Genomic DNA, 27,316 nt, shown 5'->3' with positions numbered 1-27,316 from the left:
CAAAATTCAAGATGCTGATCCTACAGCAGCTTCTTCCCATGCTGAGCAAGGAGTCTTGGCTGGTAACTCTAGATCTCAAGGAGGCATACCTGCACGTCCCCATACGACCAAATTGCAGAAGATACCTCAGATTTCTTGCAGGATCAGAGCATTATCAATTCTCAGCATTGCCTTTTGGCTTATCTACTGCGCCCAGAGTATTCACGAAATGCCTGGCATCAGTAATTGCTCATTGCAGGCTTCAGGGAATTCAAATTTACCCATACCTGGATGACTGCCTGTTACAAGCGGACAACAAAAACAAATTAACAAAAGATTTGAGAAAGGTCATTCACCTATTGCAAGCCCTGGGATACACAGTCAACATAAAAAAGTTAAGGCTGATACCATCCCAAAGGATAACTTTCTTGGGTGCAGAACTGGACACATCAAACCAAATGGCATTCCTCACAGCAGAAAAGCAGAAGCACCTACCACTCTATTTCATGGCATTAACAACGCAGAACCAGCTTACAGCAAGGAAAGTCCTGCAAGCCCTGGGTTACATGGCATCCTGCATAATATTGATTCCACATGCCAGACTACATATGAGGAAGTTGCAATGGTACCTAAGGAATTTATGGTCTCAGCACAAGCACAGCCTAGAAACCCAAATTCCAATAATTCCATGCCTGAAGCAAGAATTCTGATGGTAGGCTCAGGCCTGTCAATTGAACAAAGGACTGCCCTTCCACAGCCCTCACCCAAGCCAGACTATCACCACGGACGCCTCAGACCTCGGTTGGGGGCACACATGCTGGACAAGTGCATACAAGGCTTATGGACTCAAGACCAGCTGAACCTACACATAAATCAAAAAGAGATGCTGGCAGTAAAGCTGGCAATTCAGACATTCAGACCGTTTCTTCAACAGGGTCATTTGCTGATAAGGACGGACAACACCACAGTTATGTGGTATATCAACAAACAGGGAGGCACACATTCATATCCTCTATGCCGGATGGCAATGGACCTCTGGAATGTGGCCCTGAACCTCAACATTCAGCTCCAGGCAATATTTGTGCCAGGAAAAGAAAATATACTAGCAGACATCTTAAGCAGAACTACCACGGATGCCCACGAATAGATGCTGCATCCAGACATCTTCAAATCCATTACAAGGAAATGGGGACTACCAGAAATAGACCTATTCGCATCCCCACACAACCACCAATTGAAAAAATTCTGCACAAGGACATACCACCCACTTGCTTGGAAGGTGGACTCCCTATCTTTCAGTTGGGAAAACCTGACAAGCATATGCATTCCCACCTCTTCCTTTGATGCACAAAGTGCTACTGAAGATCAAAGAAGATCACCCAAGGATCATCCTGATAGCTCCAGACTGGCCGAGGCAGCTTTGGTACCCACTACTGAGGAGTATGTCTCAGGAACACGCATGGCCTCTACCCCTAGTTCCTTTACTGCTAACACAGAACAACTTCAAAATCCTGCATCCAAACTTGAAAACACTGCAGCTAGCTGCTTGGAACATTGCATAAGACAAAATAACCCAGATTTATCTCAAAGGGTTAAAGACATTATCTTGGAGGCTCGCAGACCCTCAACAAGAAAAACTTATTCAGCAAAATGGAAATATATATCTCATTTGGAGTGCAGCAAAAGGAGAAAATGTATCACTGGCAAACATAGCTAACATCCTGGAATACTTAGCAGAGCTTTTCCACAATGGCCTGTCCTACTCCTCCATTAAGATTCATGCGTCAGCTATCTCAGCAGAATACAACATGGATCCTCCAGTCTTTTCTCATCCTCTACTCAGGCAGTTCCTGAGAGGAATTAAAAATGTAAAGCCACCAAGGAAGCCACCATTGCCTACATGGGACTTGAACTTTGTGTTAGAAAAGTTGACACTTCCCCCTTTTGAACCAGCAGCAACAGCAGAATTACAGTACTTATCTTGGAAAACTGCTTTCCTGCTTGCAATCACTTCAGCAAGAAGGGTTTCTGAATTACAGGCATTAATGGCAGTACAGCCCTTCCTTATCTTCCATCAGGATAGAGTGTCCATGAGAACTAATCCTACTTTTATGCCAAAGGTGGTCTCCAGGGTATCATTAAACCAAGCAATCCACCTACCTACATTCTTCCCCAACCCACAGAACAGGGGTAAAGACTACTACATACCTTGGATGTGCATAGGCAATTGCGCTACTAGCTGGACAGAACCAAGAACAATAGGAAAACTGACCAGCTTCTGGTAGCATATGCAACAGGAATGGAAGGAAAAGCAATTTCAAAACAGACAATTTCAAAATGGATAGGAAATTGCATTAGATTTTGTTACTCTTATCATGGAAAGACAACTCCAGAAAACATCAGACCTCACTCCACAAGGGCTACAGCCACTACTACAGCTTTTTTACGAGGAGTGGCTACCAAAGACATTTTAGAGGCTGCTACTTGGAGCTCCGTGCATACATTTGCCAAGCATTATAATCTACCTTTATACTCCAGATCCCGAGCAGGTTTTGCCACTGCTGTTTTGCAAGGGATGTTAACTACACCATAATCTTCTTAGTACCTCCTCCCCCAGTTTGGCTATGGTATTCTACCCATTTGTTAGGACTGCAGATGCATCCTTGAAGGACATAGTACAGTTTTGTACCTACCATAAATGTAGATGTCCGAGAGGTATGCATCTGCAGTCAGGATTACCCACCCTCCTTCCCCTCTGTGGTACTCCTAGGGTATTTGCCCATCTTGTAGCTAGCTGGGGGAATCTATTATGGTGTATTTGTTTGTATATATGTATTTTCTGAAGTACAAGCAAACACAGGAGGGTTATGGCTGACAAAGTTTGCAGATGACTGCAAACTGGGCGCCGTAGTTGAAAACACATCCGACACAGATATCCTTCAGAAGGGTCTCACAGAAACGGATAACTGGTGCTAGAGCCATGGCCTAAAGTTAAATGCCAAGAAATGCATAGTCATACCCTTCGGGAAAAATAAGGTTACCCCTAGCTACCATATAGGTGGCAATCCCCTGAACACAGAAGAAGTTATTAGGGACCTGGGAACCCAGGTTGACAGTAGCCTTTCATTCGACACTCATATTGCTACAGTAGTTAGGAAGACCTTCTACATTGCCCACCTTATCATGAAGGGATTCACATCTAGATCAAGGGAAGTCATAGTCTCCCTATACTCATCACTCATCAGACCAATGATCGAGTACAATGCCCCATTCGGAATGTATCTGACCCGACACTTGCAGCAGCTGGAGAGGCCACAAAGTTCCTCACCAAAAGGATAAAGGGTCTCAAAAATCTGTCTTATGCTGCCCGACTGAAAGAACTCCAGTTATATTCAGTTGCTTACCGCTTGCTCAGAGGTGACCTATGCCTGACATACAAGGCCATGTCAAACCCAGATTTGATGAACATGCTTCATCTCAAAAAATCTAGATCCCTCAGAGCCACAAGGGCGGGAGACTTAAACCTCGACACTGTTATTAATAGGATGTGCTGGAGGGATAGATTCATCACCCAAAGACTCCCTATGCTGTGGAACAAAATCCCGGTTTATGTGAGGCAGAGCACCTCGCTGGCCTTGTTCAAGAGGAATCTTGACCAATGGATGGGAGATCGCAGATACACCCCAGGGGTTACCTCAGTGTCACTGCTCGACAGAGGCACAGCAAAATAATGGGCATAGTTTCTCCAAACTAAAGGGGTGGCGTAAGCCACAAAACTATGGGCTAGGCTTATAAATGCCCTCGGGCAGATAGCCTAGTATGAACCTATGAACCTATATACATGTTTATTTCTATTTGCTCTCTATTGTTTGGAAACATTTGCATTTATCCAAATTTAGCCTTCCTAGAGGGCACCTGGCATCTGGGGCATGAAACACTGAGGAAAATGGCGTCGGCTGATGCCTTTATACCCGGTTAACAGCAGCTATGACGGGTGAAGTGCGACATCAGCCGAGGCCAGACCCAGACTTTGGAATCCGGCCGACCGAAGGGCTGCCTGAGGCAGGACAACCCATTTGTTAGGACTGCAGATGCATACCTCTCGGACATCTACATTTATGGTAGGTACAAAACTGTACTTTTTCCCGCCTCTCCTCGACTAGTTTAGACCAGTATACAGGCTTTGCTGTATTCTGGGCTGTGGTGTAGTTCCTGTGTTGTCCATTGCCTTACTTGGATAGAAGGAAGTTTCTTTGCTCACCAGTGGGAGTGTGGAGCCTTGAGCAGCCTATCTGTCCTTGAAGGAATGACCTCAGCACAAGAGCTTGTAGTAATTGATTGTTTTGGACCATTTCTAGCTATTTTGAAGTTCACTGTTTAAAATCCGCCTCTGAGCATTTTTTTCTGGCTATACTACTCAGAAACAGCTCCTCGTGGTCCTAGCAGCAGAGAACTGAGAAAAGCGACTACTTTCCTGATTTAAGTATTTTTTTGCTGTTTTTTACCAGAAATACCTTCTCTTGCTTACTTTGAACAAGCTTAAACTGTTTTTTTGACTGTTTGTTGCATTATATATTATCTGCACTTAAAGTTTCATTTAGTCGAAAATTGGTCGAAAGTTGTTTATTTGTTAAATTTAACTGTTGAGGCTGCCCACTAAAGTGTGCTAGACTGTGTAATTGATTTATTATTGTTTCCTGCATTTCTGTGTGCTTCCTATCTCAAAAACAAAAAAAAAAACAAAATAAATCCTTGTTTTCCCGCCTCTCCTGACTAGTTTAGACCAGTATACAGGCTTTGCTGTATTCTGGGCTGTGGTGTAGTTCCTGTGTTGTCCATTGCCTTACTTGGATAGAAGGAAGTTTCTTTGCTCACCAGTGGGAGTGGGGAGCCTTGAGCAGCCTATCTGTCCCTGAAGGAGTGACCTCAGCACGAGAGCTTGTAGTAATTGGTTGTTTTGGACCATTTCTAGCTCTTTTGAAGTTCCCTGTTTAAAATCCGCCTCTGAGCGTTTTTTTCTGGCTATACTACTCAGAAACAGCTCCTCGTGGTTCTGCAGAGTGGTCCTAGCAGCAGAGAACTGAGAAAAGCGACTACTTTCCTGATTTAAGTATTTTTTGCTGTTTTTTACCGGAAATACCTTCTCTTGCTTACTTTGAACAAGCTTAAACTGTTTTTTTAACTAAAGTTTCATTTAGTCGAAAATTGGTCGAAAGTTGTTTGTTTGTTAAATTTAACTGTTGAGACTGCCCACTAAAGTGTGCTAGCCTGTGTAACTGATTTATTACTGTTTCCTGCATTTCTGTGTGCTTTCTATCTCAAAACAAAAAAACAAAAAAATATCCTTGTTTTCCCACCTCTCCTCGACTAGTTTAGACCAGTATACAGGCTTTGCTGTATTCTGGGCTGTGGTGTAGTTCCTGTGTTGTCCATTGCCTTACTTGGATAGAAGGAAGTTTCTTTGCTCACCATTGGGAGTGGGGAGCCTTGAGCAGCCTATCTGTCCCTGAAGGAGTGACCTCAGCACAAGAGCTTGTAGTAATTGGTTGTTTGGGACCATTTCTAGCTCTTTTGAAGTTCCCTGTTTAAAATCCGCGTTTGCATGGCTTTGCACGTTTGTGGCAGCGCCGGTTAAACTTTTTCTGGCTCCGCCAAGTCTGCTCTTCAAATTTTCCCTTAAGAAAGCTCTACTGTTATAATAATCAGTCTACTCGCTTTATTATAAGCCTAGCACTTGTTCTCAAAACCTCTCTTCTAAGTAAGCACTCGCTAACTAAAGTAAGCACTACATCCACCTACCACCCCTGTGAGTACCCACTTCCCTTAAAGGCACAGCACTCCCTTATAATATTCTAGCATGTCGAGTGGTAGATTACTAGCATCCTCTCCGGTTCAGCTGGTTAATCTGGGAATCTTGAGACAATGCTACAATTGTCTCATGTACACAGACAACCCTCTCCTCCTCCCAACAAACACAAATACATGTGAGAGATGCAACTATATAGCCAAACTGGTGGCTGAACTCTCTCAACTCAGGACTGGCAAGACCAGACAGGAGGAGAAGGTAACCACACACACACCAAACCCAGTCCCACATAGACCTACCACAACTGCAAACCAAACACATAATAACACAAAGACATACTCGGAGTCCCTAACAAAAAACTTACCAAAACAACAGAGGCTCCCAAAGCAGACACCCAAAAATCCACCATCTCAAAACATAACACATGCAACACATACTTCAATAAATCAGTGTGTCAAACAATCACAGCCCTTAAGGCCAAACACCATGCCTGATGCACTAGTAATAGGTGACTCTATAATCAGACACACTGACGTTCCGCTTACCAGGCTTAACAAGGAGAGGGTAACGGTGAGCTGCCTATTGGGAGCTAGGATCCACCACATAACACACGCACTCAGGTCACTCCAAAGCAAGTACAAATATGACTCCGTCATTGTCCATCCCGCGTGAATGACCTGAGATGTACCTCCCTGGACTACATGAAAAGAGACATAGAGGAGCTCTCTGATTATGTAGCCCAGGCTGGTATGACCCTGACCCTGAGCAGCATCTTGCCCTCACCAAGAATGATGCCACAATACAAAGACAAGATCATCAGCTTTAATAATTGGCTGAAATACTGGTGTCATTCTAGGGGGATCCAATGTCTGTCTGTTTGGGATGACATGCTGGATAAGCCACGCTGCTTCGCAGGCTTGCATCTGTCACCACTGGGCTTCCGGATATTGGCTAAGGCTCTTGCCACCCCCATAGTGCCTTTTTTAGGCAAGGCTCAAAAGACAAACCCACCTCCTTAGAAAACAAAAATGGAAAAAAAATAAGGGTAATGCTGCTCAACGCCAGAAGTCTAAATCTCAAGATGCAGGCTCTCGAAGCACTCCTCAGTATGGAGAACATCGATGTCTGTGCAGTAACTGAAACCTGGTTCAAGGCTCCTGAGAGCACCCCAGCGCTACCAGGCTATACCTTGTATCGTGCTTTTCGGCCCCAAAACTCGGGCCAAACCAAAAAGGGAGGGGGAGTGTCCATATTCATCAAGGACACCCACACCTCCAGGTTAGTGGCAACACATGAAGCATCAGAGACCACCCAGGTGCAACTAACCGCAGGCAAAACTGCTATACAACTGGTAGCATGTTACAGACCACCCTCCCAATCTCAGGAACCCCATTCAGCCTTCCTGAAGACATTGGAGGATATGAATGTCTCTCCTAACACCATCATATTGGGAGACTTCAGCTACCCTAACATAGACTGGGTGCATTATTCTAGCCCAAACACCCCAGCCCAAAGGTTCCTGGAATTCATAAATTCAAATGCAATGGAACAGCTAGTCACCTCTCCCACAAGAGGAGATAATATACTAGACCTGATCATCACAAACATGGGGACATACGGACACTCCCCCTCCCTTTTTGGTTTGGCCCGATGCGCTAGAATCCGCCACATAACGCAAGCACTCAGGTCTCTCAACAGCAGGTACAAATATGACTCAGTCATTGTCCACGCTGGTGTAAACGACCTGAGACGTACCTCCTTGGACTACATGAAAAGAGACATTGAGGAGCTCTCTGATTATGTAGCCCAGACAGGTATGACCCTGACCTTGAGCAGTATCCTACCTTCACCAAGAATGATGCCACAATACAGAGATAAGATGATCAGCTTTAACAATTGGCTTAAACACTGGTGTCATTCAAAGGGGATCCAGTGTCTGTCTGCCTGGGATGACATGCTGGACAAGCCACGCTGCTTTCAAGGGACGGCTTGCACCTGTCACCCTGGGATTCGGATATTGGCAAAGGCTCTTGCCACCCCATAGTACCTTTTTTAGGCAAGGCTCAAATTCTAAACCTACCACCCTAGAACACAAAAAGGGAAGAAAACTAAGGGTAATGCTGCTCAATGCCAGAAGTCTAAATCTCAAAATGCACGCACTCGAGGCCCTTCTCAGTATGGAGAACATCGATGTCTGTGCTGTGACAGAAACCTGGTTCAAGGCTCCTGAGAGCACCCCAGCGCTATCAGGTTTTACCTCATATCATGCGTTCCGCCCCCAAAATCTGGACAATACCAAGAAAGGAGGGGGTATCCATATTCATCAAGGACACCCACACCTCAAGACTGGTGGCAACGCACGATGCATCGGAGACCATCCAGGTGCAATTAACCATAGGCAAGACTGCTCTGCAAATTGTAGCATGTTACAGGCCACCCTCACAAACTCAGGAACCTCACATGGCCTTCCTGAAAACACTAGAGGGATAAATGTATCACCAAACACCATCATACTAGGTGACTTCAATTACCCTAATATAGACTGGGAACACTACTCAAGCCCAAACACCCTAGCCCAAAAGTTCCTGGAATTCATAAACTCAAATGCCATGGAACAACTAGTCACCATCCCCACAAGAGGAGATAACATACTTGATCTCATCATCACGAACATGGGAGCACAATGTTCAACACCGAGGTGTACCCTCACTGGTGAGATCAGACCACAAACTAATCTCGCTGGAGGTCCTCATCCCACCCCACCTGAAATAAAAAGACCACAGTAAAGAACTTCTCAAAAGCCGACTTCACACTTCTAAAGACTAGTGTGGTCTCCTTTAAGGCCCCGAGCCGCGGAAAACAGTACTCAAGCAGCTGAATCACTTACAAATGCCTTCTACCAGCACCTGCAGGACTGCATGGATAAGGCAATCCCAAGCAAAACAAAGACTCTTTGTACCAAAGGCAAGCGTCCAGTCTGGTGGACCCCAGCCATAAACAAACTCTACAACAAAAGGAGGAAGCTACTACAAGATAGAGCAAAATCCTTAAAAGGTAAGACACCCTTGATCACTATAAGTAAAAACTAAGAGCTCTCATAAAATCATCCAAAGCAAATTTGAGAGAAGAATAGCTATAGACTCAAAAGACAATCATAAGGCCTTCTTTAGCTATGTTAGAAACCTGGGAGGAAACTCCCAGATTTGCTCAGAGCTAGTTCAAAATGATGTGAAGATTACTGATCCTACAGACATTGCCAACATACTGGCTGACAGGTTCAGTGCAAACTTCTCCCCCCCCCCAAAAGGAGAGATAACTATACGAAACGAATGCAGCCCCCAAACATCTCCAGCGCGCAAGTGAGAACAGCTCTCTATAAAGGAAAATACACAGCATCCATGGGACCTGATGGTGTCCCCGGCTGTGTGCTCCATGAACTCAATGAGGAATTAAACCCACAGCTAGGACAGCTGTTTAATCAAAGTCTTACCTCTGGATACATCCAGGAGTGGCGCACTGCAGCTGTGGTACCACTTCACAAAGGCGGTGCCTCCACCGACCCTGGAAATTACCGCCCATTAGCTTGACAAGCCTTATCTGCAAAGCCATGGAGAGGATCATAATGGACCTCATAAATAAAGACATAGGGAATTTGCAGACTTTGGATCCAACCCAGTTTGGCTTTGTCAAAGGCAGATCATGCCTTTTAAACTTGGTTGACTTTTGAAACAGTCACCAAAGCCATTGATGAGGGAAAGGCAGTCCATACAGCCTACCTCGATCTGGCTAAGGCCTTCGATACAATACCCCATTCGGGTATCATTGAAAAACTCATCAGCTTAAATGTCAACCCATACATCACAAGATGGGTTGCAAACTGGCTGAGTGACAGAACCCACAGGGTCAGAGCTGCTGGCGCCATGTCAGACTCAAAGCCTGTCACAAGTGGTGTCCCACAGGGCTCAGTCCTGGGCCCACTCTTGTTTGGCATCTACTTTTCAAGTACAAGCAAACACAGGAGGGTTATGGCTGACAAAGTTTGCAGATGACTGCAAACTGGGCCATAGTGGAAAACAGATCAGACACAGATATCGTTCAGAAGGGTCTCGTAGAAGCGGATAACTGGTGCCAAAGCCACGGCCTAAAGTTAAATGCCAAAAATGCATAGTCATACCCTTCGGGAAAAACAAGGTTACCCCTAGCTACCAAATAGGTGGCAATCCACTGAGCACAGAAGAAGTTATCAGGGACCTGGGGACCCAGGTTGATAGTAGTCTGTCATTCGACACCCATGTAGCTAAAGTAGTTAGGAAGACCTTCTACATTGCCCACCTTATCATGAAGGGATTCTCATCTAGATCAAGGGAGGTCATAGTCTCCCTTTACTCATCACTCATCAGACCAATGATTGAGTACAATGCCCCATTCGAATGTATCTGACCCGACACTTGCAGCAGCTGGAGAGGCCACAAAAGTTCCTCACCAAAAGGATAAAGGGTCTCAAAAATCTGTCCTATGCTGCCCGACTGAAAGAACTCCAGCTCTATTCAGTCGCCTACCGCTTGCTCAGAGGTGACCTTTGCCTAACATACAAGGCCATGTCAAACCCAGATTTGATGAATATGCTTCACCTCAAAAAATCTAGATCCATCAGAGCCACAAGGGCGGGAGACTTAAACCTTGACACGACTATTAATAGGACGTGCTGGAGGGATAGATTCATCACCCAAAGACTCCCCATGCTGTGGAACAAAATCCCGTTACATGTGAGGCAGAGCACCTCGCTGGCCTTGTTCAAGAGAAATCTTGACCAATGGATGGGAGATCGCAGATATACCCCAGGGATTACCTCAGTGTCACTGCTCGACAGAGGCACAGCAAAATAATGGGTATAGTTCCCCATACTAAAGGGGTGGCGTAAGCCACAAAACGACGGGCTAGGCTTGTAAATGCCCTCGGGCAGATAGCCTAGTATGAACCTATGAACCTATGAACCTATAAGTGCTCCACACCGGAAGTATACCCCTCACTAGTGAGATCTGACCACACACTAATCACCCTGGATATACATATCCCACCTCCACCCCCAACACAAAAGACTACAGTGAAAAACTTCTCAAAAGCCGACTTTACACTTCTTAAAACTGAGATGGTATCCTTTAAGCCCACTGGGCCAGTGGAAACCACATCCCACAATGCAGAATCCTTCACAAATGCTTTCTATGGACATCTCCAAGAATGCATGGATCATGCAATCCCAAATAAAACCAAGACCCTCTCCACCAAGGGCAGGCGTCCTGTCTGGTGGACCCCAGCCATAAACAAATTGTATAACAAAAGAAGGAAGCTACTGCACAACAGAGCAAAATCCTATAAAGAGCAGGCATCTCTGATCAGCACTAGTAGAAAGCTACGTTCTCTCATAAAAACATCCAAGGCCAACTTTGAGAGAAAAATCGCTATGGACACTAAAGATAACCACAAGGCCTCCTTCTGCTATGTTAGAAACCTGGGCGGAAACCCTCAGATATGTTCAGAGTTAGTTCACAATGACAAAAAATACACTGAACCCACAGATATTGCCAACATTCTGGCAGACAGGTTCAGTGCAAATTTCTCCCCTCCCTCACCCCCAAAAGAAGAAATACTTATCCCAGCTGAATGTAACCTCCCTGTCATCTCAGATGTCCAGGTGAGAACCGCCCTTAGCAAAGCTAAAAACACAGCATCAATGGGACCTGATGGTATCCTGGCTTGCGTGCTACATGAACTCCAAGAGGAGCTAAACCCACACATAAAAATGCTATTTAACCTTAGCCTTACTACAGGATATGTACCTGAACACTGGCGTACAGCAACAGTAGTCCCACTCCACAAAGGAGGCACCTCTACAGACCCTGGTAACTACCGCCCTATAAGCTTAACCAGCCTGGTCTGCAAAACTATGGAAAGAATCATTATGGAACTCATAAACAGAGACATTGGGGACTTACAGACACTTGATCCCACCCAGTTCGGCTTTGTAAAGGGCAGATCCTGCCTTTTGAACCTGGTTGACTTTTTCGAAACAGTCACTAGAGCCATTGACGAGGGCAAAGCAAGTCCATACAGCCTACCTAAAGCTTTCGACACAATACCCCACTCTGGCATCATGGACAAGCTCAACAGCTTAAATGTAAATCCATATGTCACAAGATGGGTTGCAAACTGACTAAAGGATAGAACCCATAACGTCAAAATCGCTGGAGCCATGTCAGACTCAAAGCCAGTCACAAGTGGTGTCCCACAGGGCTCTGTCCTGGGATCCCTCTTGTTTGGCATTTATTTCTCAGATGTGAAAGCAAACATGGGAGGGTTGTGGCTGACAAAGTTTGCAGATGACTGCAAACTAAGTGCCATAGTCAGTACACCAGCTGACACATACATCCTACAGAAAGGCCTCACTGAAACGGACAACTGGTGCCAGAGTCATGGCCTTAAACTAAATGCCAAAAAATGTATAGTCATCCCCTTTGGGAAAAACAAAGTACCCACAAATTATCACATAGACAGTAACCCACTGAGTACAGAAAAAGTAATCGGAGACATGGGGACCCAAGTCGATAGTGACCTCTCATTTGACACCCACGTTGCCAAAGTGGTTAGAAAGACTTTCTACCTTGCCCACCTTATCATGAAGGGATTCACATCCAGATCAAAGGAGGTCATTGTACCCCTATACTCCTCCCTTATCAGGCCCATGATTGAGTACAATGCCCCATTTGGTGTGTACCTCACCCGTCACTTGCAACAGCTAGAGAGACCCCAAAATACCTCACCAAGAGGATCAAGGGTCTCCAACATATGTCATATGCTGCCAGACTAAAGAAACTCCAGCTCTATTCAGTAGCACTCCGCCTACTCAGAGGTGATCTGTGCCTGACGTACAAGGCCATGTCCAATTAGGAATTGATGGACATGCTCCACCTCAAAAAATCCAAATCCATTAGAACCATGAGAGCTAAAGATTTAAACCTCATCACAAATATGAATAGGACATGCTGGAGGGACAGATGCATAACTCAGAGGCTTCCCATACTCTGGAACAGAATCCCAGTTCATGTTAGGCAGAGCCCCTCACTGACTCTCTTCAAGAGAAATCTAGACGAGTGGATGGGAGATTGTAGGTTTACCCCAGGGGTCATCTCTGTGTCACTACTAGACAGAGGCACAGTAAACTAATCCTATTATGTAAGGGGATCTTCACTGTGTCACTACTAGACAGAGGCACAGTATTCTAAATCTATTCTGTACACTTTTGTACCATTACATGGGGTGGCGAAAGCCACATCACTATGGCTAGGCTTATAAATGCCCCAGGGCAGATAGCCTAGTACTAAACTATGAAACTGTTGAATGTACTTTTATTGCCAAAGGAGGTAGTGGTTAAATGTGTTGCATGTACGACTGATGATTCATACATTTCAAAAGGCAATAGTTTTGCAGATATGGTGGCCTGACAAGCTGCAGTGTCTTATCCTGTTCAGGCTTCATTTTTGCAGCAATTACATGAAACTAACCTACCTGTTTCTTTATAGGAATTGCTGTCCTCTCAAGGCCAGGCTGATGACTCTGAAACGGTAAGGTAGGTCCATGATGGCTGCAGACACTGTCTGTATATTTTGTGGCACCACTGGATGGCCGGTGGGGGGGGGGGGGGGACTACTAGTCCCAAGAGAATTTTGAATCATTTAGTTCAAGATTATCATCTGCCTTTTCATTTGGGAAAAATGCATTATTAAAAAAAAATATTTCTAATTGGTTTTCCTCTTAACATTTCAGAAGTCATTCAGCATTTTATCAATAGATGATTTGTTTGTTTAGAGTACAGTGTGTTGTATACAGTGGGATTTTACTGAACTCCTACAGATACAAAAGTTTAATTATATTTTGGTGATTATTGATTTTTTTTCTGGATAGCTTGAACCTTATCCCTGTGTCAAAAATGATGCAATTACTGTAGATAAGAAACTCCTTTTTGAACTAATACCCATATTTGGTTTTACCTAGTCTGACCAAAGCATGTATTCTTCAAGTCAAGTGATACAACAGATTAGCAAATTGCTCACGTAGACCCCTAGGATGCTGAGGAAGTGAGCATATTTGTGTTCAGAGGATTGAATTATCTGACTCACATGATAAGATTCCAAAGAGATGTAGTTGAACAAGAGCTTAGATACCTTGAGAAAACCTACCAATTTGGACTTTGCGAAACAACCTGAGTCTCAGGTGGACACCATGTGAACTATTACCAATTTCTCCATGAGGCTATTGCATAATGGTACTGATGGAGCATTTAGAGCGATAGCCACTAAAATAATGATAAGGTGCTACTCTTGAATGCACTTGTGTGACTTTAAAGACTTCAGGGTGTCCTTTGCTAATGTTTACTATTTTGGGTCTTCACTGGATGCAAATTCAGTGAGAAGCTCTTGAAGAACAAGCAAGAAGGAAAGGTGCTGTCTACTTTAGGAGTGCACGTTGAGATCCCCAGTGTTCCTTTTCTAGGAAGCAAAAAGGGTCTTAAAGATCTCTAGTTCAAAAAGAAAAAAAATCCCAGCACCTTCTGTTCAACTTCTCTTCTGATGGGGCAACCAAGGTAGAGGAGACCTGTTTAATAGATACTGCCCTAGAGATTGTGGAGGTCTGCAAAATTGGGGACTCAGAAGTCCTTCCTCAGCATCCCAGAAAGAGAATCTGACTGCTCAGAGAGGGAAGCTGCAGGTAAGCTTTCTGAAGAAAAATTGTCATGGGTGAAGGGAGTCATAGAGTAGATCAGGTGGCCAATAATGACCCAGAGAATCTTTGGGTTTGTTTCCCTGAGGAGGGATGAGTGCAAAGTAGCTGCTGTATTTTGTAATGGCTGAGAGGTGAAAGGTGAACAGGTTGCAGCAAGACTTCCCCTGCAGAAGAAAGGGAATCTCACAAATCAAGAAGAGATGCAACTATATATTGCTAAAGGAAAAATACGGGATTATTTTGGTAATAGCCATGAGTTTAAAAAGGTTATTAGCAGCTATATTTTGAAAACAACAGAGCACAAAGACTTTTAGAAGAACTTAAGCAACAGAAAGTAGAAAGTGGTGAAACCAAACCTGGGGAACCTATGACAAAAAAAATAATCCGAGATCCTATAGAGTTATTGCAGATATTTTGGAAGTGTAATGATAATTTGTATAAAGCATAGGAATGCAGAAAGCAAGAAATGGCATAAATGGAAATATTTTATGGAAGATTAATTATGCCAAGGTTAGACCATGATGATAGGAAGAGATGAGATAAAAACACAATGTATAATCAAATAGGGTAGTCTCCAATAACAGCATTCCTGTGGAAGTTTGGAAGTTGGAAAGGAAGAAAGTGATAAAGATCTGGAAGATTTTGTTTAACAGTATTTTAAAAAGTGGGGAAGAGGAGTGTACCAGCATCTTGGAAGGAACCGTGGTGGATGTGATAGCTAAACATGGTCAAGACCCTTCAGGCACAGCTTTATAACAGACATATTTAAATTTTAAACCAGATTATAAAATGTTTATATTTATACTGTTTAACAAAATGGCAAAGGTGTTGACAGCATTGATCTGGTTTTGTTTAATGGAAGCAAAGATTTGACTTCATTAGTCAAACAATGATGTTCCAGAGGGAAGCAGAATATTAGAAAATACCACTGTTGTTGATGCAGAGAAAGTCTTCGGTAGAATCATGTTGCTTTTTATGCGCAGGGCAATAGTAGCATTTGTATTCACTGATAGCACAGATGGGTTAATTAAGAGGGTAAATGATGGGTCAGAGGCAAGATATGAAGTGGAAGAGTTCCTCTATTACAAGCTATGTTTGAAAAACTGAATAAAGCAGCATGTCTTTTTCCCTTTTGTTATTTACATTATATTTAGAGCCATTTGCAAAGAAAATAAGGGACTGATGCATGTAAGGAAAACCTGCCCCTTTGGACTCTTAAAAAACAGCTTGGAAAAGTTATCTTTATTTGCAAATGATGCACTTGGAAAATCAAGAAAAGGATACTTTGGTGTTGTGGAACATTTAGAGATGGTTTCAAGTCTTTGAGGAATATAACATTCGTGAAGATACATTAAAGGCTGTAGTGGTAAACTGTGTTACCCACACATGAATTGCTTCAGCAATACCCATATTTATGGAGACATGATAAAGTGTTGAGGTACATGGATTAAAAAGCATTCTGTTTTGGTAGCTAACGATGTGTGGGAAGAGACAACAGATAATACAAAAAAAAAAATCAAGAAACTGGAAGCTCTTGATTATGGATATGAATAGTGAGATACAAGAAGTGAAAATTCTTTGTCCCTTTACTTATATTAATAGGTCAGGCATATTTTATCAGCTAGAGGATATGTTGTGGATGATCATAGAGAGATGAAGGAATTTGTTTGGGAGGGGAAGAGGGCTAGAGTTAAGTGGGATAAGTTGCTTTTTCACACAGAAGAAGGTGGTTTATGATTACCCGATTTGAAGGGATACTATACATCTATGCAGCTAAGGCTCATATACATAACACATGCAGAAGGTTATAAATTAAGTAGAAAGGAATAAATAGATTATGATGAAAGGAGGGGATCAAGGAATAAGAAGAGAGTAGGATTTGGATGCAAATAAATAGATAACTCCCAAATGCTAGAGGTGGTCTGTCACAAAAAAAAAAAAGTCAATATTGGCAGAAAAAAAGACAGAAAATCCACCTAAGGATGGCCAATCAACGAAATCCACAAATGTTCAGATTAAAATATAGTCCTTTAATATGAATAAAACTTTGACTTGAAATAAAATGAAAAAATAAAAAGCTCAAAACTGTCCCTTGAAGATATCCGATAAGCACTTTCGACTGTTGTCTTCCTCAGATCGTATGAGATACTAGGGACTTCCATTTCCTTTTATATATGAGATTCTTTACTATTTGACCAATCACCATTGATGAATGCTTCGCAACATCCAATTCTATCTTATCTCAAGATAAATTTGCATATAATCAACTCTATACTTCTGTTTCCCGCCTTTATTATATATGTAAATTAGATGTTCCAGTCCTTCATTTTGATTGGATGTATATTGTATTATTGAGGATAATGTGAGCAAAGTGAGTATTACTCTTCCATTTTCCTTTAATTCTCAAGACCAATAACAGGTGGCGCAGTTCTAAATTGTGTGATATCCATAAATAAATAGAAGCATTCATAAACACTCCAAATTTTAAATCTTCGATGGAATTTATGATTATAACTTTCTATTCATTACAATGATACGCAGGTATGATGGATCTTTTCCTGCATATTCATAATAATATCAACATATATTAAACCATTGGTTGTATGATCTTATTTTTCATTTAATCATTAATATAAGAGTTCATTCCTTTTTCCCAATAAAAAATATGAGGAAAATGATGTTGCTCAATAAGCAAGCAGTATGATATCTTTTGACAGTGGCCAGAATACATTTAGCCAGGTAAAAGTCACTTGTTGTTGCTATCATCAGACAAAATTCAAATTACATGTTTGTCATATAGATGGCACAGTAGTTTTGTTGTTATATACTTCTTCTGTTCTTAAATATGAAAGTAGCTTTTATCATTTTATTCTCTTCATTCCTTAATATAAGGATATATTCCTTTTATTAATAAAGATATGAAGAAGATGATGTTGGCCAATAGGCAGGCAATAAAATGTCCTTTGATAAAAGCTGAAAAATAACTTTGGTCTCAGTCAGATAATGCTCACATAGTATTGTCATTGTCAGTTGGTTTTAGAGTTGTAAATTTGTCAGTGAAATATAGATGGCACAGTACACTAATTACACTTTACATCTTCTGTTCTTTAAGACAGGTTTAAGGGGGACTATGCTATTTAAACCAGGGGGTTGATCTGCCCTCAGGTTAATAATCCATTTTGTTTCTTTCAGCTCTGTCAAAGTCTCAGTGTCCCCTTTCCGTGGACCAGAGAAAGCTCTATCAATGACTTTAAATAGAAACTTGTGTTTTTTATTCATAACAACATGTTGTGCCAACGCATTATGTATTTCCTTGATGTCCTTCAAGGATGCATCTGCAGTCCTTACAAATGGGTTGTCCTGTCGTCAGGCAGCCCTTCGGTCGGCCGGATTCCAAAGTCTGGGTCTGGCCTCGGCTGGTGTCGCACTTCATCCGACGTCATAGCTGCAGTTCTTCGGGTATAAAGGCATCAGCCGACGCCATTTTCCACAGTCTTTCTTGCCGCGTGGCGCCCGAAGCAGAAGCTGTTCGCAAGTGCCGGTCGGTCAGAACCAGAGATTACTACTACAAGTACCGAAGACTTCTAAAAAGCTAAGTACCCCGTTGGGGACTCTTTCTTGCCTCAGCCGATGTCAGAAAAAGTGAATAACTGTTTAACTTGTGGGAAACAAATACCTCATAAAGATTTCCACTCTTACTGCTTACCTTGCTTAGGCCCAGACCACGACATAGCAGCTTGTCTAGCCTGTGCTTCTTTCAACCGACGGACGCTTAGACGTCGGTCGGAATTTGCTGAGGAGTTTTTCGGCTCCGATTTTGCTTACATTATGCCGTCGGATACTCCGACTACGCAAATTTCTAAAAAGCGCAAGGAAAAGGACCGACACTCGCGGTCTGCGGTTTCGGCCAAAACCGTGGTTAAGCCAACCGCGAGTGTCTCGGTTTCGGCTGAAACCGAGTCCACGGTTCTTCCTTCGGCCGAAAGCTTGCCACTTACCGAGGCCTCATCCAGCCTGGCTGAATCTGCTACTGAAATCCCACCTGCTCTTGCAGGTTCACAGGATTTATCTGATACTATCCCTTTGGATATTTCTACCCCTGCACGTGGAGCTGCTAGGCCTCCTGCATCCATGTCGATTAAGGCCTTTGCCAGGGCTAAAGCAGCAAAAACTACAAAATCTGTGCCTGCTAAGACCCCCTCTCACAGGCTTAGCTCTAGTTCACAAATGCTTAGTCTAGCAGAGGATCTCATTTCTTTGATCCGAGGATCCCAACCACATCCAGACAGGGCCTCTCACCCACCTCCAGAGAAGAGGACTAGAGTAGAGCCCCCTGAGCCAGTTTCTTCAGATGGCCCCTCTGATGAATCAGATAATTCAAACCCTCCAGAGGGCCCCTTTTCTCCTTATGAGGACTCTGATGCAGAAGAGTCCATTCCTTTTGCCTCTCCGCCTGAGGAATTTTCTTTTGGGGAAACCTTGCATGCTATGAGGGAACAATTTCAATGGCAGGGCCAGGATTTTTCAGACTCTAGGAAAAGGCTTAGAACCTTTTTGCATTTGCCACAGCATAGGCCTTTAGCCATTCCTCCAGTCCTTACTGTTGTGGATGATGCTTTTAATGATGCTTGTACTGCTCCTGATTCTCTTCCTCCGGCCCCTGCTAAGCCCGATAGGTACTACAGGGTTCCAGACACACATTATCATTTGTATAAGGCCCCTTTTGCAGATCCCGAAACTATCTCCCAGGGACCCAAGGCTGTAGCAGCTACTTCTACCAAAAACCCCCTCCCCTCTGAAAGGGAATCTAGGGCCTTAGAGAGATGGGGTAAAAAAGTTTACACTTCTGCTACTCTTTCAGCTAGGGCCTTGAACTGTCAATTCCACATGATTCAGTATCAGGAATTTATGTTAGACCAATTAACTAAAAAACTGTCCTCGGATGAACCATTAGACAAAAAATCTGTACAGGAAATGGTGCTTAACATTCAGCAGGTCAGTAATCATTCCTTAAAATGCGGCTATGATGCACTGGAAGCTTCCTTTAGATCAGCCATGACTGGCACAGTGATCAGAAGACATGCATGGTTAAAAGAGCAGTCCTTACCAGACCATGTTAAATCAAAGCTCCTAGATGCTCCCATGGATAAGCTCAATTTGTTTGGCTCCCCTGCACAGCAGGTGCTGAAGAAGGTGGAAGAGAAAGCAAAATCTGTCCAGACAGTCAAGGATTTCTTGCAGGTCCAGCCTCCAAGGTTTAGCAGGAACTGGCCTTCCAAGAATTGGTCCTTTCCAGACACCTCCAGAGCTCCGAGAGGCAGGAATAGGCGCTCAAGAGGCAGGGGTCAATCCAGAGGTGCCTACAGGGGACGTCAGTGGCAGGCTAACAACCAGCGAGGTACAGCCACAGATCCAGCCACCACCACTTCCACAGGACAATCGCAGTGACTTGGCTCTGGCACCGCCTACCAGGAAACAACGAGAGGCACCCTTAGGCGGGAAGCTAGCCTTATTTTCAGTAAACTGGCATTACATCACAGGAGACAAATGGATTTTACAGACAATAGACCAAGGTTACAGGTTTCACTTCCATACTCTACCAAGGAAGAGAGGAATGCCAAACCTACCTCAAAATCAGAAGACAGAAGCTCTAGAACAAATAACTCACTTACTAAGGATGAGAGCTGTAGAAAGGGTACCATCTATGGAACAAGGGCAAGGATTTTACTCCAGACTCTTCCTGGTACCAAGAAAAGAAAACCAATGGAGACCTATTCTCGACCTGTCCGCTTTAAACACATACCTCATTGTTCCAAAATTCAAAATGCTGACCCTACAGCAGCTTCTTCCCATGCTGGGCAAGGAGTCTTGGCTGGTAACTCTAGATCTCAAGGAGGCATACCTGCACATCCCCATACGACCAAATTGCAGAAGATACCTCAGATGTCTTGCAGGATCAGAGCATTATCAATTCTCAGCATTGCCCTTTGGCTTATCTACTGTGCCCAGAGTATTCACGAAATGCCTGGCATCAGTAATTGCTCATTGCAGGCTTCAGGGAATTCAAATTTACCCTTACCTGGACGACTGCCTGTTACAAGCGGACAACAAAAACAAATTAACAAAAGATTTGGAAAGGGTCATTCATCTACTACAAGCCCTGGGATACACAGTCAATATAAAAAAGTCAAGGCTGATACCATCCCAAAGGATAACCTTCTTGGGTGCAGATCTGGACACATCAAAACAAATGGCATTCCTGACAGTAAAAAAACAGGAGCAACTCCCTTTCTACTTCATGGCATTAACAAAGCAGAACCAGCTAACAGCAAGAAAAGTCCTGCAAGCTCTCGGTTACATGGCATCCTGCATAATATTGATTCTACATGCCAGACTACATATGAGAAAGTTACAGTGGTATCTAAGGAATTTATGGTCTCAGCACAAGCACAGCCTAGAAACCCAAATTCCAATAATTCCATGCCTGAAACAAGAATTCCAATGGTGGGCTCAGGCCTGTCAATCAAACAAGGGACTGCCCTTCCGCAGCACTCAACCAAGCCAGACCATCACAACAGACGCCTCAGACCTCGGTTGGGGGGCACACATGCTGGACAAGTGCATACAAGGCTTATGGACTCAAGACCAGCTGCACCTACTAATAAATCAAAAGGAAATGCTGGCAGTAAAACTGGCAATTCAGGCATTCAGACCATTTCTTCGACAGGGTCAACTGCTGATAAGGACGGACAACACCACAGTTATGTGGTACATCAACAAACAGGGAGGCACACATTCATACCCTCTATGCCGGATGGCAATGGACCTCTGGAATGTGGCACTGAGCTTCAACATTCAGCTACAAGCAATTTTTGTGCCAGGAAAAGAAAATATACTAGCAGACATCCTAAGCAGAACTACCACGGATGCCCACGAATGGATGCTGCATCCGGACATCTTCAAAACCATTACAGGGAAATGGGGACTACCAGAAATAGACTTATTTGCATCCCCGCACAATCACCAACTGAAAAAATTCTGCACAAGGACGTACCACCCACTTGCTTGGAAAGTGGACTCCCTATCTTTCAGTTGGAAAAACCTGACAGCATATGCATTCCCACCTCTTCCCTTGATGCACAAGGTGCTATTGAAGATCAAAGAAGACCATCCAAGGATCATCCTGATAGCTCCAGACTGGCCAAGGCAACATTGGTACCCATTACTGAGGAGTATGTCTCGGGAACAAATATGGCCTCTGCCCCTAGTTCCCTTGCTGTTAACACAGAACAACTTCAAAACCCTGCATCCAAACCTGAAAACACTGCAGCTGGCTGCCTGGAACATTGCATAAGACCATATAACCCAGATTTATCTCAAAGGGTAAAAGACATTATCTTGGAGGCTCGCAGACCATCAACAAGAAAAAATTATTCAGCAAAATTGAAAAGATATCTCATTTGGAGTACTGCAAAAGGAGAGAATGTGTCACTGGTAAACATAGCTAACATCCTGGAATACTTGGCAGAGCTCTTCCACAACGGCCTGTCCTGTTCTTCCATTAAGATTCATGCATCAGCTATTTCAGCAGAATACAACTTGGATCCTCCAGTCTTCTCACATCCTCTGCTCAGGCAGTTTCTGAGAGGGATTAAAAATGTAAAGCCACCCAGGAAGCCACCATTGCCAGCATGGGACTTGAACTTTGTGCTAGAAAAGTTGACAGTCCCTCCTTTCGAGCCAGCAGCAGCAGCAGAATTACAGTACTTATCATGGAAAACTGCTTTCCTGCTTGCAATCACTTCAGCAAAAAGGGTATCTGAGCTACAGGCATTAATGGCAGTACAGCCCTTCCTGATCTTCCATCAAGATAGAGTGTCCATGAGAACTAATCCTACTTTTATGCCAAAGGTGGTCTCCCGGGTATCTTTAAATCAAGCTATCCACCTACCTACATTCTTCCCCAACCCACAGAACAGGGGAGAAAGACTGTTGCATACCTTGGATGTACATAGACAATTACATTACTACCTGGACAGGACCAAGAGCAATAGAAAAACTGACCAGCTACTGGTAGCATATGCAACAGGAATGGAAGGAAAAGCAATTTCAAAACAGACAATCTCTAAGTGGATAGGAAATTGCATTAGATTTTGTTACTCCTACCATGGGAAAAAAAAAAACTCCAGAAAACATCAGGCCTCATTCTACAAGGGCTACAGCCACTACCACAGCTTTTTTACGAGGAGTGGCTACCAAAGATATTTTAGAGGCTGCTACTTGGAGCTCCGTGCATACATTTGCCAAGCATCATAATTTACCTTTGTACTCCAGATCCCGAGCAGGTTTTGCCACTGCTGTTTTGCAAGGGATCTTAACTACACCATAATCTTATTTCTCCTCCTCCCCCAGTTTGTCTATGGTATTCTACCCATTTGTAAGGACTGCAGATGCATCCTTGAAGGACATAGTACAGTTTTGTACCTACCATAAATGTAGATGTCCGATAGGCATGCATCTGCAGTCAGGATTACCCACCCTCCTTCCCCTCTGTGATACTCCTAGGGTATTTGCCCATCTTGTAGCTAGCTGGGGGAATCTATTATGGTGTATTTGTTTGTATAGATGTACATACATGCTTATTTTTTGTTTGCTCTCTACTATTTGGAACCATTTGCATTTATCCAAATTTAGCCTTCCTAGAGGGCACCTGGCATCTGGGGCAAGAAACACTGAGGAAAATGGCATCGGCTGATGCCTTTATACCCGAAGAACTGCAGCTATGACGTCGGGTGAAGTGCGACACCAGCCGAGGCCAGACCCAGACTTTGGAATCCGGCCGACCGAAGGGCTGCCTGACGACAGGACAACCCATTTGTAAGGACTGCAGATGCATGCCTATCGGACATCTACATTTATGGTAGGTACAAAACTGTACTTTCTTAATATCCAGTTGATGTCTCTGTACCCTTCTTTTGAAGCATTGGTTGGTTTTTCCTATATAGAATGATGTACAAACCTCACAGGTAGCTACACATACAACATCCAAGGTTTTACATGTTGCTTTGATGTTAAAAATGTAGTCTTTCCCTGTAACCAGATGTGTAAAGTGATTGCTATCATCTATCACACAACAGATGTTACAATTCCCACATTTTGTTGTTCCTTTCCGACCTATTATTGTATTTGGAGTCTGGATGTTAGTACATAATAACCTTTTCATATTTTTCTTGTTTTTAAAACAAAATCTAGATGTGAATCTTGTGTAAGCACTGGCCAAAACTGATTAATTATCTTAGTAATCTGAGCATTATCTGAACTGTATGTTAGAGATAATCTCACAAAGGTGTCATTTGATTCAACATGATTTTTGTCTTATATTTCCATTGGATTGTAGATCTTTCTCCTTATAGCCATGGGCCTTCAATTTGTTACGCAAGAGATTTATTTCTTTAATTCTATTTTCTTCTCAATGACAACGTTTGTAAATCCTATTTGTTTCATTCTTCATGATGTTCTTGGTTACATGTCTCGGATGCATGCTACTTCGATGTAGGTAATGATTTCTCCAAGTATTCTTTCTATATAAATCAAAAATCAGGAGACCTTGATCACTCAAACTGATACTGACATCTAGAAAATTGATGTTAGATCTAGAATATTCAGAAGTGAATTTAAGATACAAAGTAGTTTGATCCAAGTATGTATGAAATCTTGTGAATTGTTCTCCATCTCCTTTCCATAGGATAAATAAATCGTCTACAAATCAACCGTAGAATAGGATATGTTTTTTCCACAGATTGTTCCTACTAAGAACAAAGTGTTGTTCCCAACCTACTAGAACTAAATTAGAATAACTATTTGCACAGTGGGTGCCCATCGCACCCCCCCCCCATTTTTGTAAATGACAGCTATTGCCATACGTAAAGTAGTTCTCCAATATTAGTTCCAGCATATCACAAATAGTTCTGGTTTCACTGGCTGGATCTTACTGATAAGTACTTGTCTCACTGTCTCAATATCAGTGTCATTTGGAATACTAGTAAAAAGACTGTTTATATATAGAGTTGTCAGTAATAGGTCTTCTTTGTCAACTACATCATTCTTAGCACCATTTAATTTTTCCAGAAAATCATCAGTATCCCTTAACTCAGAAGTGAAGCAGCTTAAGATCTGTTTCAATTCCTTCTCTATGTATAGGGATAAGTTTTCAGTGGCCCATCCCCATCCTGAGATAATTGGATGTAAGGGAGGGTCTGTTAAATTGTTATGTATTTTTGGCAGACCATTAATGATTGGAATAGTTGGTTTAGAAATGACTAAAAACTCATATAAGTCCATTTCTATTTGTCTATGTAATACCATATCTTGTAAATATGAATTAATCCTGTTAATTGCTTTAGTTATTTCAAAATGAGAGACTTCAATGTTAGTTTTGGAATCCTTTAACATCGTCAGCATTTTGTTCGCATACCGTGATATATCCAGTATCACTATTGCGCCTCCTTTATCAGCTGGTCTAAGTGAGATCAAATGGCTATGTTGTAAATTTGAGATAGCTGTTTTTTCCTCAGAAGTGACATTACTATAATGTCTGGTACCTGGATCTGATCTCAAGTTCTCAACTTCATTAGTACAAAGTCTTACGAACAGATCTACTGCTGGATGTCCAACTGGGACAAAGGTGCTTGGTTTCCTCAATGTAGTCCTATCTGTTGTTTGATTTTCAAAAATGTGCTTTAGGGTAACATTTCGTCCGAAATATTTCATATCCAGGACAAATTCATCTAAAGATGATCTAAATGAAGGAATAAATGTTCAACCTTTTTGTAAAACTGAGAGTTCCGATGGTGTAATATCATGTTTAGAAAGGTTAACTACCAATGATTCCTCTCCGTGAATGGTTTCTTCCTTTTTCGGTCTTGACTTGGTAGTCGTCGTCCTCTGAACTGATGTTGTTTAAAAAAAAAACTAATTTTATTCTAATTTAGTTCTAGTAGGTTGGGAACAATCCGTGGAAAAAACATATCTTATTCTACGGTCGATTTGTAGATGATTTATTTATCCTATGGAAAGGAGATGGAGAACAATTCACGAGATTTCATACATACTTGGATCAAACTACTTCATATCTTACATTCACTTCTGAATATTCTAGATCTAACATCAATTTTCTAGATGTCAGTATAAGTTTGAGTGATCAAGGTCTCCTGAATTTTGATTTATATAGAAAGAATACTTGGAGAAATCATTACCTACATAGAAGTAGCATGCATCCGAGACATGTAACCAAGAACATCATGAAGAATGAAACAAATAGGATTTACAAACGTTGCAATCGAGAAGAAAATAGAATTAAAGAAATAAATCTCTTGCGTAACAACTTGAAGGCCTGTGGCTATAAGGAGAAAGATCTACAATCCAATGGAAATATAAGACAAAATCATGTTGAATCAAATGACACCTTTGTGAGATTATCTCTAACATATAGTTCAGATAATGCTCAGATTACTAAGATAATTAATCAATTTTGGCCAGTGCTTACACAAGATCCACATCTAAAAGCTATAGTTGAGAGAGACCTAGATTTTGTTTTAAAAACAAGAAAAATATGAAAAGGTTATTATGTACTAACATCCAGACTCCAAATACAATAATAGGATGGAAAGGAACAACAAAATGTGGGAATTGTAACATCTGTTGTGTGATAGATGATAACAATCACTTTACACATCCGGTTACAGGGAAAGACTACATTTTCAACATCAAAGCAACATGTAAAACCTTGGATGTTGTATATTTAGCTATCTGTGAGGTTTGTACATCATTCTATATAGGAAAAACAGCCAATGCTTCAAAGGAAGGGTACAGAGACAGCAACTGGATATTTAGAACAAGGAAATACATAATGTGTTGGCACAATATATTGTTATGAATAAAAATCACAAGTTTCTATTTAAAGTCATTGATAGAGCTTTTTCTGGTCCATGGAAAGGGGACATTGAGACTTTGACAGAGCTGAAAGAAACAAAATGGATTATTAATGAGGGCAGATCATCCCCCTGGTTTAAATAGCATAGCCCCCCTTAAACCTGTCTTAAAGAACAGAAGATGTAAAGTGTAATTAGTCTACTGTGCCATCTATATTTCATTGACAAATTTACAACTCTAAAACCAACTGACAATGATAATACTATGTGAGCATTATCTGACTGAGACCAAAGTTATTTTTCAGCTTTTGTCAAAGGACATTTTATTGCCCGCCTATTGGCCAACATCATCTTCTTCATATCTTTATTAATAAAAGGAATATATCCTTATATTAAGGAATGAAGATAATAAAATGATAAAAAGCTACCTTCATATTTAAGAACAGAAGAAGTATATAACAACAAAATTACTGCGCCATCTATATGACAAACTTGTAATTTGAATTTTGTCTGATGATAGCAACAACAAGTGACTTTTACCTGGATAAATGTATTCTGGTCACTGTCAAAAGATATCATACTGCTTGCTTATTGAGCAACATCATTTTCCTCATATTTTTTTATTGGAAAAATGGAATTAACTTTTATATTAATGATTAAATGAAAAATAAGATCATGCAACCAATGGTTTAATATATGTTGATGATATTATGAATATGCAGGAAAAGATCCATCATACATGCATATCATTGTAATGAATAGAAAGTTATATTCATAAATTCCATCGAAGATTTAAAATTTGGAGTGTTTATGAATGCTTCTA

General features: G+C 42.1%; 1 protein-coding gene across 1 annotated transcript in view; it reads left to right on the top strand.

Annotated features, from left to right (window-relative positions):
* LOC122805309 (protein FAM47E-like) overlaps positions 1 to 27,316 on the top strand; it is a 1,023,003-nt gene that overhangs the window by 445,523 nt on the left and 550,164 nt on the right. Inside the window, exon 3 of the mRNA XM_044075397.1 lies at positions 13,363 to 13,404. Coding sequence (XP_043931332.1) covers positions 13,363 to 13,404 — 42 coding nt within the window. The remainder of the gene's footprint in view (positions 1 to 13,362; positions 13,405 to 27,316) is intronic.

This window comes from Protopterus annectens, chromosome 6.part1 (assembly GCF_019279795.1).
Source record: "Protopterus annectens isolate FY-2018-M chromosome 6.part1, PAN1.0, whole genome shotgun sequence".
NCBI classification, from domain to species: domain Eukaryota; kingdom Metazoa; phylum Chordata; order Ceratodontiformes; family Protopteridae; genus Protopterus; species Protopterus annectens.
Note: the sequence above shows the minus strand (reverse complement) of the source record. Positions and strands in the feature narration are given on the sequence as shown.